Here is a 15,000-nt window from a genome sequence, read left to right on the forward strand (position 1 = left end):
CATGAAGACAATGTGCAGCAAAGAAGCCATGATAAAAAACGTGTTCAGTGTGTTTGCGTGTGTGTGTGTGTGGTTGTGGGTGTGGGTGTGGGTGTGTTTGTGTGTGTGTGTGTGTGTGTGTGTGTGTGTGTGTGTGTGTGTGTGTGTGTGTGTGTGTGTGTGTGTGTGTGTGTGTGTGTGTGTGTGTGTGTGTGTCTGTGTGTGTGTGTGTGTGTGTGCGTGTGAGAGTTGGCAAATACACTAACTTAAAATATATATGCATGAATAGAAACCAGTTTATATAGATGTATTGTTTCCTAGTAGTGTGCCTAGTGTTGTGTTGATAATAAGATCTCCTATTTTCCTATATGTATGCAATGTCTGACCAATGAATAAAAACTAAATCACTTATTTATTACTGTTATGATATCACATGCATTGCCTTCGAAGTATCTCAGTGCATCACACGTGGGCCTAAACTCCACGTCATTGGGACGAAGGACTTCCGCGGGCATCTGAACTCCAGAATCAATGATGAAGTTGTAGACCCTCGTTACCAGATATAGGACACCCACCAACCGAGGCTTGCGTGCGTGCGTGTGTGTGTGTGTGTGTTTGTGTGTGTGTGTGCATGTGTGTGCTCGAGCACTCCCCCTGCTCCCCCACCCCCCCCTCCACCCCACCGCGGTCATCACCGCCCTGTCCGCGTTACACGCAGCATGCACGCACAACGCTTGCTGGTCCGCTGAGCAACAATGGCCATAATAGTCAGATTTGGCCGCCGGCGTAGGATCTTGTGCGCCCTGCCACCGTCCGCGCGCACTACTACTTCCTCCCTCCTCGCGGGCATCTCATTGGAACAGCCTCGCTTCACGCTGCAAGAATCACCCACGCTTTTTGGCTGTGGCTGGTACCACTACCACTTGAACAATTTACACTACACTTTACACTTTGCTACACCTCATTACTTATTATAACCTATTACCACCGTTTTAGTTTTTCTTATTATTACTTACTTTATTTCTTTTTTATTATTAACATTATTTATTATTGTGATCTATGCTGCTACTTATTTTAACTTATATTTTTTACATATTTGTATCTGTTCTAAGATGTAATAAAAGTAATTCTGATTCTGATTATTTGCTTTTTTTCTTTACAAAATGCGCTCTTGCGTGTTCTTTTTCAGAAAGGCCTCCAATTCTCTGTGAACGTTCGAAATGAGAGTTCCTACAATGCGTGACGCTAACTTTATGATACACCATGGGCCGAATACCGCGAGAAAATAACGCGTGTGCAGCGAGAAAGTGTAAAAGGTCGCGAGAGCGCAATCCGTTCAATGAGTTGAGAGGAAGAGTCAGCACCATGGATGAGTAGAAGTTATAGCGCGTCTTGAACCGAGTAGACTAAGCGACTGCACAAAGTCCACCAGCTCTTATCTCCGGTGTGCTATAAAAATGCCCCAACTATTTAAAATGGATGCTTTCAATATAGAAAATAGGCATAAATATGGCAACTTTTCATCTATATTTCAGCACTGCGCTAATGCGAGACACCGGTCGTGTGTCGCCATCCTCCACGTAAACCACCTCTCTCCACTGGTCTCATCCTCCACCAAAACCAGTTCTCTCCTCCCTGGTCTCATCCTCCCCCAAAACCAGTGCACTCTACACTGGTCTCATCCTCCACCCAAACTCTCCTCAAAGGTATCATCCTCCACCCAAACTATTGCTCTCCTCACTGGTCGCATCCTCCCCCCAAACCAGTGCTCTCCTCACTGGTCTCATCCTCCCCCCAAACCAGTGCTCTCCTCACTGGTCTCATCCTCCCCCCAAACCAGTGCTCTCCTCACTGGTCCTCTTGTGTTTGGCTTCATAGATGTCCTTCATTAACCAGTGGGGCGGATCTACATGATGGTTTAATGACGGTGGATGAGATCCACCAGGCTTCATCAACACTTCAGGGGAGGACCCTGCGTGGCTCGTGTGTCTGGGAGCAGAAACACGCGTCGCTCCTTTAAATGGGATCCACCACCCTCCATCCTCCACCACCCTCCATCCTCCACCGCCAACCAGCGACCGCAGCAGCGAGGCGCCGCGCTGCGCTCCGTGTTGTGGTCGCGTCTGCGCATGCGCCCCACATTGGACTTACTGCACTGGTCAGAATAAGTTGGATCTCGCCTTGTCTTCCCTAAAAGAAGAAAAAAAACAAAACCAAACCACATGCAACTATGGCGGTGTTGAGAATAAGGGAGATGAAGGTGTCCCTGCCCCTCGTGCTGCTGGCGGTGTGTGCGCACAGGTAAGAGCTGCAATAATGGATCGTTGTGTGGCAACAATGAAACGACTTGGATACTTTGATTGATGCAGAATACCTTGTCTCTGTTTGTGTGCGTGTGTGCATGTGTGTGTGTGTGTGTGTGTGTGTGTGTGTGTGTGTGTGTGTGTGTGTGTGTGTGTGTGTGTGTGTGTGTATGTGTGTGTGTGTGTGTGTGTGTGTGTGTGTGTGTGTGTGTGTGTGTGTGTGTGTGTGTGTGTGTGTGTGTGTGTGTATGTGTATGTGTATGTGTGTGTGCGCGCGCGTGTGTGTGTGTGGCTCTGTGTTTCTTTGCTTTTCCCCCTCCATAGTTCCAGTGTAAATGACCCTAGCAATATGTCTCTGGTCAAGGAGACGGTGGACAGGTTGCTGAAGGGATATGATATACGACTGAGGCCAGATTTCGGAGGTAAACCCGCTCGTCTTGCACTCATTTAGTGTGTTGTCAACCCGCTGGAACACGTCGATGCTCCTGAATCATCGTGGATCATCATCTCCATCATCCGTTCATACGCGTTCGTTTCTCGTAAATTAAAAAAAAAAGGGGGGGATACCCCCCGTTGATTTTTAGGGTACAGGACCCTTAGACACATCGTGACCGGGTCCGATCGGGTCTCGATCGGAGCGCTGATCGACATGAAGCTCCAGACCTTTCTTTAGAGTCATCTGAGAGAGGATGAATGTCGGAGATAGCTCACAGAGCCTCACACCTTAAGAGTGTTTTAAAACTCCTGGAGGGTCTGGGGGAACAGACCGTTTTAAGAATGCTGCCACGGTTCAACTCTTCCCTCTCGAATCGATTCGACTTGAAATAGCCAAACCTATCGCGGTCCTAACTTTTATTGCGGATGGATTATCACCGCCTCAGCCCCGCATCGTGTCCATAATAGTTGTTATTCTGAATGTTTATAGACGTTCGTCTGTTGGAACCCTGCGGATGATCACATATGCAACAGATAGGTTGGTTATTTTTTATTGTGCAAATGTGGATGTGCCTCAATGCTCCGATGGCTGACGGATGTTGTGTGTGTGTGTGTGTGTGTGTGTGTGTGTGTGTGTGTGTGTGTGTGTGTGTGTGTGTGTGTGTGTGTGTGTGTGTGTGTGTGTGTGTGTGTGTGTGTGTGTTGTGTGATGTGTTGCAGGTCCCCCGGTCGGTGTGGGCATGAATATAGACATAGCGAGCATAGACATGGTCTCAGAAGTCAATATGGTAAGTAAACGCGTTATCACTTGTCCCCTTCTCCCTTTCGATGGCCAATGTTGATGATGTCCTAATGCCTGTTGTAACCCATCAGGGGAACCCCCCCCCCCCTCCCTCCGCCGCCACCCTCACCACACCACAGCTATACCCCCTCGGGAAACATGGGATACCCCTTACCCTAATTTGAAGTATTGTGCAGGGGAGGGGGGGGGGGGGGGGGGGGGGGGGCATCACCCTGGGATTTAGCACAGGCAATCCCAGGTAATTCTTTTTTTTTTGCACACACACACACACACACACACACAAACACACACACACACACACACACACACACACACACACACACACACACACACACACACACACACACACACACACACACACACACACACACACACACACACACACACACACACACACACACTCAAACATGTAAATTCCCACACACGCGCATAAAGACATACACACACACACACGCACGTTTAAACGATTGGTTTAGATAAAGGCTACTTACAAGACTGATATAGGAAAGATGCCAGTCGCACAACTGCATGTCTCACGGCTGAAAAACACCCCGTCTCTTTTATTATCAAGTTATATTCCAGAGTTTGATCCAAACCGTGTTAAATAGAAAGCTGTTATACTATCCAAAGTATTTCTGATTGCACTTAAGCAAAATGGTACCACATTGGATATGGATGTGTAGTTTCGCTCATACAAGAGCACCCCCTAGTGATGCGATTGTAAAACTGCATGTCTTTTCAGGCCGAAGAGCAAAGCTGTTTTTATTTAGGCAGGCTTATTTCTGACATTCATCCTAAAAACAGACAACACCACAGAAACACATCCCAATACGGCCAATTATCGCCCGAGTCAAGTCACACGTGTTACTCCGGCCGTCTGTGAAACTTTACCAATACCACTGGCACACTATGACTCGGAAGTGGAGCTGGGCTTGTGGGTGAAGCCATGGTGGTACTGGTGTTATAACGTTGACATCAATATAGTTTAGATGTGATTCATTCTGTGAACTCAAGGGGTTTTTACATGCTTGAGTATTTCTTGGCAGTGCTACCCAAAGGCTGTTATTCGTGCTTCTGTTATCTTTATGCCTTTGTAGATGATGATTAGATGTGTCGAAAAAGGGAAAGATACGTCATCTGTATTTACATTCATCCTCATCCACAGCAATGCAGACTTAAAACGCATACAGGCATTGACTTGACATGTTGAAACCGAACACACTCATAAACTCATGCACACACACACACACACACACACACACACACACACACACACACACACACACACACACACACACACACACAAACACAGACACAACAGCAAACACAAACACACACAAACACACGCATACACACACACACACACACACACACACACACACACACACACACACACACACACACACAAACACAGACACAACAGCAAACACAAACACACACAAACACATGCATACACACACACACACACACACACACACACACACACACACACACACACACACACACACACACACACACACACATTCACCTACACATCAGCAAAGCGAACACACACACATGGTATAAGCCATAAGCGACCATGTGTGTGCTTGCGTTTATGTGAGTTGTGTGGGTTTGTGTGTGTGTGTGTGTGTGTGTGTGTGTGTGTGTGTGTGTGTGTGTGTGTGTGTGTGTGTGTGTGTGTGTGTGTATGTGGGTTTGTGTGTGCGTGCATCTGTGTCTCTGTTTGTGTGCACTGCGCACGCATGGGTAATTTGCATTTGTGTGTATGTGTATGGGATTTTTGTGTGTGTATGAGTGTGCGTGCGTGCGTGCGTGCGTGCGTGCGTGCGTGCGTGCGTGTCTGTGCGTAATAGCGAAGGCTTCTTTGATCCTCTCCTCTTCCTGCAGCTGTAACCTCTTTTCAGGACGGCAGCTGCTAAAGAACAAGAATGTTATTTCCTCCTTTGCGCCCATTTCTATTTCCCATCTGGTATCTCCTCTGATGCTTTCCCCCCCACATCTCCCCCACCCCCCCACCCCACCACCCCGCCAGCCCAGTGAAAGGGCCCGATAATGGGCACGCGTGCCACTGGGGCAGGTATCCGACTGTGCCCAATATCCCATTATATAACCGTGACTGTAGGACAAGGGGAAATAACCACTGTGTGTCTGAGTACACTGATGTAGATGTTATGGTGTAATGAGACACTGATGTATGCATACCATGGCTCGCTGTTCCCTGTTCATTTTCAAAATCGATCTGATATGAACCCACTCTACTGATGTGTTCCGCACCCGGGACAAGCATCCACGGCATGCAGGCCTCGGGCAAACCCTGTGGATTGACCTGTGTACGTGTGTGGGTGCGCCTGGCGTGTTTGTGTGTGCCTGTGAGAGTGGCAGGTGTTTGATATGTGTTTGAACATGGAGAGAACACACTCATCGGGATAAAAAAAAAAAAAAAAAAAGCAAATGTGCGTAAGGGGGGACGGAAAGGCAGAGAGGGAGGAGGGCGGGAGAGTGGGGGGAGAGAGCTCCAACAGGAGCCGTCACGTGGCCAGGCGGCGGCGGCAGCGGCGCAGGAAGGTCATGTGCCCTCCAGTGCTGCTGGGTTCACGCTGCGTGACTCAGAGGTGGACACACTGAGCCAGACACCCACCATGAATACCAAGGATATGAGACAGATTATGGACCGAGGCGGCACGGCTTCTCGAAACTGTGTTTAATGCTTTGAATGGCCCCTTCCATCCCTCCCTCCCTCCCTTCCTTCATCTGTCTTTCCCCCTCCCTCAGCGCCTCCCTCCTCCATCCCTTCCTCCCTTACTGAATCCTACCTCCATCCCTCCCTCCCTTTATTCATCCCTTCTTGCCTCCCTCCCTCACTGCCTCCCTACCCCATCCCTCCAACGGTAACCCTCCCTCCTTTCCTTCATCCCTCCCTTCCACCCCCATCCCTCCCTTCCTGACGCCCTCCACCCATTCCTTCCTCCCTCCCTCCATCTATTCCTCCCTTCCTCCCTCATCCATCTCTCCCCCCCTCACTCCCTTTTTCCATTATGGTCGTCCGTTTGCCTTTGACATACTATATGGCCTCCTCCCGTTGCCATACCGACGGCTGTTGGATCGGTCCTCTTCAGCCCTTTGCGCACAGTGTGTTCCACTGGAAGAAAAACAACTTGTTCAGCTGCTTGTGTACGGCAGAAATAGGGAAGACATAAGAAATACCATTATTGATGCACACACAGAGGTCAAGATGAGCTTATCGATCGTCCGAGGCGAAGGTGGTGGGGTTTCAGAGCCTTCCATTTTAGTCCATGGCCCGATTCCTCCTGCCCCAGCCTGGGCTGCTCAACAGATCAAGACATTATGGGTGCACAGCTATATATCAAGGAGTGAGAGAGAGACAGGGTGTGAGAGAGAGAGATTACTGACAAATGTACTTTATATATTGGGTTACAGCTGTTGTTATATGACAATCGATAAGAGGAGCGGACCAGCCATTAAGCGCTCCAGCATTCTGTATAGTGTCCTCCCGCTTTACCTGAGAGCTTTATAATGGTATTAAATCTGCATCTGTATTTCCCAGCAACAGCCAGCACTCCATCACCACTAACGTCAAAGGAGGCACGCAAGTTGCTGAGTTGGTGGTTTTTCCCAAAATGCATTGGTCAACTTTTGCAGTCCAACTTTTCAAGGGGTTAAATAGTTTACCATTGAGTGTATGATGGAAGAGGCGAAAAGATAAAAGAAAGTGCGATTACATCCCAATAATTGAAGCTAGCGTTAATGGCAATGACTCATGGCTGTAGATGAGGCCACTGAAAGTTTGTTCGCTATAATGGAATGCTCCTAAAACCACAACTTTTGTTCCTGCCCCTTAACTCTACCAAGGAAACGTTTGGTCCTCAATAGAGTAAAGTATCTGGGACTGTTTGACGCTTTATATCGTATAAATTCAGTGACGCAGGCAGAAAGAGCATACCATTCCAGTGCACAACATGCCCAACCATTTCTACTCGTATATCGAACGTCCCGTTAACTCCACGTCATTCAATAGTCAGATAACAGATACAGCTAGGGCATATGCAGGAAGGGCCATGGAAACATGTAGAGCAACGACATATTATAAGAAATGAAAAAACTGTATTAACAAAATTAAAACCGAGAGGATGTATGCGTTACATACAGTTGTATCATGCATCATTTAGAGCGAGAAATAAAACGCAGCTCCGCTGAGCGTGTATAAAAGAGAGAGTCACATGGGATGTAGGGGTAGATGGAGAGTGGGAAGGAGAGAGAGAGAGAGAGAGAGAGAGGGATATATCGAGAGAGAGAGAGAGAGAGAGAGAGAGAGAGAGAGAGAGAGAGAGAGAGAGAGAGAGGGGAACGAATAGAGGGTGTGAGGCAGAGCAACAGCGTCCTATGCCTCATGTTGCATTATTCATGCTGGGTTTGTTTAGGTTTCCCTGTGGCTCCCTGCAGAGTTTGACTCATCCACTCGGATTATATTGAACACAGCCAAGCACACAACAGCATTGCGCACATACAAATATATTTATATATTTGCCATACCAATCGGGAGATTTGAATAACATTGACAAGCAGAACATGCAGCTGGCTGCTGTCGGAAACAGTCCATGCGTCGTGAACGGGGGTGACGATGAAGATGGCGATGAAGGTTTTGTTTTCATTTATAGTGAGTAAGTGGTGATGGAAATGTGCGGCGGAACAGAACAAAAGGAAGTGTGAATAGAATAGCAAAGACAGTGAATAGCACAAGTACAAACGATCAATGCGGTAGAAAGTGTTAACAAAAGAGGAAAGCACATGAGTGGTAGAGATCAACACAAACATGAGATGAAGTAATCACAACAACAAAAACAACAACAACAACTCATCCAGATTCAGAACAACCATCATTGAGCCAACACAGCACAGCAACGCTTTGTGATACACAGACTCCTGCACCGTAAGTGGTACAGCTCTAGTGCACTCTGTGCACTTCGGCGGTGCTCTTATTTTGAAGATGCAAATCTATCAAACTTGAGATAAATATCTCAGTTTCATGCATTGTCTATTCTCCAGCGGCCTAATGTCTTGTTGTGTGGTAATTGCAAGGCACTTTGTATGTTTCAGCACTTAAGACCAACGCTTGTCATGAAACAAAAAGGCCACTTATATTTCCTCAATTACTCAACTTGATTATCGTATTTTCATTGGAACAATCTGACTTGCTGCACTAGTTTTACACAAGCTGTAGATAATCAGGTCAAAGTCAGTTTCACACCGTCCCTTGCCTCCATGACTGAACCACAGAAATTGAAATACTTATGAAGGAAAGTAACATGAGCAACTGATGAGTTGATAGAGGTATTTCTTTTTTTTGGTATTGAGTGAAACAGAGTTCTGATCCTGTTTGGTCAGAGATGAACCGGGATGTGTCTTTTGATGGAGTACTCTGAGTATTCTCAGTTTTCCACATGGATTCCTGGACTGGAGGTCTTCATGATGGACATGTGGTGGAATGTTGGTTGTGGACTTTTAGTCGTGTGTTTCATTCTTTCCCTTTTGATTGGACTTACTAAAGTGACTTTAATGTATGCATGCCATGTGAAGCATTTTTTTCTATTTACAATAGTTGTTGTCTTTAGAGCTATGTTAAAGGAAAGAAAAGCTCTTATGATAATACCCTTCGCAAGCTTTTCACTCCTACATTGATTCAGTCATTTTTTGTTTTGCTCTAAACGAGCTGCCCGCACCGACTGTCATTAAGCTAAATCCCACTCATTTCATATTCCAATGACATGTATATAATGACACCTGTTAGCCTCCAACAATGATTAAACACAAACATTACATTTTCTTTCCTCAAGCCACATTACTTTCTCTCATTTAAACAGTGACGTCCTCCTAATTAGTACTTGGAACCGAGAGGGTGATGCCTTCCCCGCCTCTGTAGATGTGTTTGAGGGTGATGGTGTCTGGTGGCGGTGTTGCTAACTACTAACATGACGTAATGGCTCACAGGGGCATCTGGGTAATTCCAAGTGAGGAGAATGCATCACGTGACGTGACCATACATGGTGTGCTTGAGAAGGGGACCTCTGTTCTACACCGTGGGAGGAACCCACAGGTACCTCTGGGAGGGCTTTCGCTCTCCCCTCAGGATCCACCGTTCTGGAACTCTTTCATGGCGCCGGACGGAAGGCCAGTGTTCCCTTCGGGGGGGTGGGGTTGTGAGTGATTCATGGTCGGGAACCCGTGCCGGAGTCCAATAGGGATTGTATGAATGCTAATTGACTTTTTGCTCTGTCCATGCCGTCTCCAAAGTCTGGCCAGAGATAAGAGTTGTTCAAATTCAAGAGTGGGGGTTTCCACAGAGTTTGACTAGTATTGCTCTTTCCCAAGCTTGGGGGATTCTAAAGGAAAGAGGCTTAGCTGAACACGGCTTCAAGGTTGCTGGTCCCTGAGAGGCACTTGGCTGCATACGTTATCATTGTTCCTACCTTCTTCATTGTTTCCTCAGTTAGCTAAACCTGCAAGACAATAGCATAGTCAGGCTTGTAGGAGACAAGAGTCGATTAGCATTTGAAATTACACATACTGATAATGTTAGCAGCTCTCAATCAAAAGCCGTCGATTAGAACCTAAGCTTTCTTGTTGTTCAATCAAAGCAATACTTGAACAGGGCGTCCATCGATTGTCTTTTGAATATTTCTCGGCACGTATACCTCTGAAATTAGTTTGGCACTTTGCATGAACCCTTTTCGGTGTGTATTGATAATATTAGGTACTGTGCTTTTGTCATAACAGCCAACATGAGTGAAACAGAGTAGAAACAGGTGGGCAGGGTCGGGTTCTGAGGCCACAGTCGTGTCAGCACTCTGCTCTGTACAACGGCGGCAGGCCGTGTGGAGACCTTTTCTCTTCCATTGAAACACATCAGTAGTCCACACCAGCCCTTTGTGCCTAGCATCTCTGCAGACAACGAGTGTCTGTACGATGGCGTCGAGCACTTCCTCTCTGTATTGTCTCCACGTTCCTTCCTTCGATGTGCCACGATAGTGTTCGGTCTCCAGTCAGCCTCGCTCACTGTATCTCTCTCTTGCGAATGATCTGTTACTACCTTTTTTCAGCCTTTTTTGCATTTTGAGTCACATAATAGTGTATCCGTAGTCTACCGTGTAAACAATAGTGTAAACCCTGGTTCAGCTGGTGCATGCGCGACACGTGTGCACGGGACACGCGTCGCACGCCCGCCGCACGTGCCCGCCTATCACTGGCGGATAATGGCTGAAGTTGTGCCTTTCAACAACAGTTGTTAATGACACACACACTGCTTATTGTGCAATTAGCAGGAGTGCATGGGAATGCCAGGGTGTAGGCAGGCGTGTAATCAATGCGTCCCCAGCATGCCGCGGACGTCCCCGCTGACAGTGAGTGATGAGTCGGACGCTCGGGCCATCGGTCTGGGGGGGGGCAGGGGTCTTTTCTGCTTCCTCCAGCTGCAGGACTAAATGTCACGCAGGGGGGGCCACCTTGTTGGCTTGTCGCCGTACTGGGGGGGATGGGTGGTGGGACAGGGTGGGATTGACAGCATGATGCTGTTGCATCGCCGCAACACCCGTTGCCGGGTTACGCACACAGCTGGTGGCCTCACTGTCGTCGGGTCCGTCATGTGGCCGTAGATTCGTCTTACTTTCTCTCCTTCTCTCCTTCTTTCCTTCTTTCCTTCTTTCCTTCCTTGCTTCTTTCCTTCTTTCCATCTTTTTTTCGGTCAACGTCCAAGTGGAACTTCACAATGACCGAGTACATTTACGCCATGTACGTTACCTCTTTACCTCTAAAGACAAAACGTAAGGTTGGAAAAATAAACTGGAATACTTTTGGTTTGGACATAAAAGAGGCTGTTTAAGTTTAAAACTGAAGATGACATGCATTACCTGTCGTTGTCCTGTATCGGACCCACTCACCTCTGTATTCACCTGTATTTGGGTCCCCTTTCCACGGCCTGTACCGACATCCAACAGACTATAAAGATACAACACTCAGAGAGAAATAGAAAGATTGTCTTGTGGTTTTGATCAAACCTGAGCGCCTCTGACATGATGGGCTCGTGTGTGAAGTGTTATTTGATATACTTGATCTACCCCTGTGTCTCCCCTGCTCAGTCAGTCTGCTGGAGAGTGGATGGCACTCATCAGACAGCCTATATTTAGACAGTTAATCAAGGTAACGCGATGAGACAGACACATGGACTCTGCGCGCGTGCATGTGTCTCTGTGTGTCTGTTTGTGTGCTTGCATCTCATAGGGCGACAGCTGGGTGAGATTGCTTCATTTCACCTACCATTTGACTCAGGTCGCTATTGTGTGTATATATGCGTGTGTGTGTGTGTGTGTGTGTGTGTGTGTGTGTGTGTGTGTGTGTGTGTGTGTGTGTGTGTGTGTGTGTGTGTGTGCGTGCGTGCGTGCGTGCGTGTGTGTGTGTGTGTGTGTGGTTGTCTCTTGCCACACACACACACTCACACAAGCTGCAGGCTGCAAGGCGCAGGAGAGATGGATCGATGTATTTCCAGCATTATCATTTCTGTATTCTGGGACACGATAAACCAGTGGGCTGCTGACAGTTTTCAGGGGTCAAGAGATTTCAGTCTATTACCACTTGTCCAAATGCGACCAGTCGGCAATCGGGCCATAACCATGGAAACAGGATTCCAAATGGGACATTTGGAGTTGGCTATGGTGTGAGTCACACTCGCACCACCCTCTGTGTGCTCAGTATGTCCAACTTCTCACTTTTCTTTCCCTAAGCTCGGCTCATAATGAGATGTGTTGGACCCGAATCATCTCTTAGAGGGAAACACTGTGGTAACTATGGTAACAGTGTGCAAGGACACACGAAACACAGTCATGTGTCGGGCAGAGGCTCAGAAGGAGAGAGCGGGTTGTCCGGCAACCGAAGTGTTGCTGGTTCAATCCCTGGCTGCTCCTAGCTATGTGGTCACAAGGTGTCTCTGAACAAGGCGCTGTACCCTTCCTGCTCCCTGCGAGCTGGCTGTTGTCGGTTGTGCGGTTCAGACTGCCGTCAGTGGATCCAAGTGCGTTCGTCTGGGTGAGGCTGACATTGTTGAAGTGCTTTGAATGACCAGAGTTTAGAAAAGCTTTTTTTTTTTTTTTGATTCAGTAAATTTACCAATAAATACAAACAAACAAACCGAGACCCACTAAATAAAGAATAGTGGTAGTAAATGACGAAACTAGAGCAAGTGCTTCTTTTGGAGTGGGTCACACAGCACAAGCTAAACCTGAACCCTAAGCTAAAGCTAAGGGTTTGTGAAGTCTACTAAGGAGGGGAATGCGTATGATTGCAGCGCTGTTAGCTGCAGAATTAGCTTCCACATCGGCAGCTATGGCTAATCCCCGGCTCAGAACAATTGCCATCTTTTTGAATTATTCATCCTCATAATCCCGCCCTGGAAATGAAAGATGAAAAAAGAAGGGGGGAATCTGAAAAGAGGTTAGCTAGGCGGAGCAACGAGAGCCATAGAACAGTTGCATTTTTTATTGGATGCATTATTAAGTCCACCATGTTAAGCGTGTGGATTATTAAATATTATTGTTGAAGGTATAGGCTATGTGTGCAAGATGTGCAGCACGACGGGGAGGTTTACAAAGAGCAAATCATGTTAAATGGTCCAAAGCCAGAAACATCAAACTACAACAAGGATTAAGCCTGACCTGGGTTTTATTTTGTGTGTGTGTGTGTGTATGTGTGTGTATGTGTGTGTATGTGTGTGTATAAGGTGGTGGTATATCATATTCATTCAACAATTTAGAAAGTACTTGTATTCAACCTTCCTATTCTTATTTTGAGGAGTAGTGGTAGTAGAAGCATCTCTCATATGAAAGCAGGTATCTGGTCGCTTCATTTATTCAGTATAATGTTGCCATTTCCAATTCTATCAATGTGAAAGTAGGCAGAGAAACCGCGAAGTGATGCACATTGGTAAAACACCCAAACGGCTCGGAAGTTGAGCTGGGACGAAGATAACCCATTCAGATCTCCTTTCTCAGGAGCATCATCAGTGAGAACACAGAACACAGAAAACAGAAGATGCATGCTCAACAGTCTGAGATGTGACTGAAATGTTATGATTAAAGATTCCATATCATGCTATTTTAGGGTTAATAATTGAATTTGGGGGTACTACTAGAATAGGGTTTCATTCCTGGATGTTAGAAATACCCCTTATTATTTTCACCCTGTACATTGCTGCAAAACCAATTCCAGCGGCTTTCATAAACATAATGTTTTGTATCATTTCGCTTAAAGGCCCCCATCCCGAGTAGCGCAGTCTGCTGTGATTGGTCAGCAGACCCTCTCTGCTGCGATTGGTCAAACGCTTTGCGCGTGTGTCAGCAAATTCACCAACCCGAAAAGATGTAAAAATTTGAGCACAAACTAGCTGTTTCACGCACTTTGGGGGCAATCTCGGTAAGCGCGAAGCCTCCCCTTGCTCGGACTTCCTAGCATAGCAGACGTAAAACATGTATACATACTTAAAGTAACGGTCTAAAACAAAGGACAACAAACAAGTCGATATAGCATGATATCACTCACAAACCCGGCTAATGTCACAAACCTCAAGCTTATAAGTAACTTGCATTTATTTTGTCTATCTGTCATTCATGGAACAGCTCAGACTTCTCCAAATCCAAATGAGTATTTCCCATCCATAGTTTCTTCCAATGAGCAGATGCTGCTTTGTTTGTTGTATGTCCTCAAACAAAATGTTTGCACGTCTGCTCAATTGGTTAGCAAATTTGCTCTTAAGATGAATTTGATAAACTGGTGCAGAAAAAAATCTAACCTATACATTAGTAAAATAACAATAAAATGTAACAAATTCATTCATCTGCTTCAGATATTCCCAATGCTACACATAGGGCTAAAAAACAGGATTCAACAGGATTTGAGGCTGATCAGGTTGTGCTTGCTCCCATTTGAAGCAAATCATTATAAAGCAAGTTTCAACGTCACCAAGCATGTGTCAGTGTAGACATAGATCCCATTCATTCATGCCAACAGTCAAACAATGGCATGAAAACGGAGGACCCTGATGAATCCCTGTTTGACCGCACTGGTCCAAAATGTGGTAAGGCGATGGTTAATCAATGGCTGATGAGGTCGTGCAGATGTTTCTTTCAGCTCTGCATGGTGAGTACCTCCGGGTTGTGCTATCAGGAAGTGACACGTGCACCTCAGTGAGTCCATGCTGTTGGCGATGGGTCCAAAATGCATTCAATGTGTAGTACGGCAAAAGAGCATGCATCATGTCTCAAACCGTAACAGGCATGGAGCCGAATCGGGAGAAGTACATCAAGGCCATAGTTCAGCTGATAAATCATTGCACGTGTACTCTGGATGACTCTCCAAGTATCTCACTATGCCAGCAATCATTTGGATCCTTCTCATACAAATGCATCCTTCATGTAT

The 15,000-nt window shown here is 46.5% G+C and overlaps 1 protein-coding gene across 1 annotated transcript in view; it reads left to right on the forward strand.

Annotated features, from left to right (window-relative positions):
* The first annotated feature begins 2,070 nt into the window (after positions 1-2,070).
* The window catches only part of LOC132461178 (gamma-aminobutyric acid receptor subunit beta-2-like), a 51,725-nt gene continuing 38,795 nt past the window's right edge, over positions 2,071-15,000 (forward strand). Inside the window, exons 1-3 of the mRNA XM_060056222.1 lie at positions 2,071-2,280; positions 2,607-2,704; positions 3,438-3,505. Coding sequence (XP_059912205.1) covers positions 2,210-2,280; positions 2,607-2,704; positions 3,438-3,505 — 237 coding nt within the window. The 5' untranslated portion in view covers positions 2,071-2,209. The remainder of the gene's footprint in view (positions 2,281-2,606; positions 2,705-3,437; positions 3,506-15,000) is intronic.

The sequence above is a fragment of the Gadus macrocephalus genome, chromosome 7 (assembly GCF_031168955.1).
Source record: "Gadus macrocephalus chromosome 7, ASM3116895v1".
NCBI lineage: Eukaryota > Metazoa > Chordata > Actinopteri > Gadiformes > Gadidae > Gadus > Gadus macrocephalus.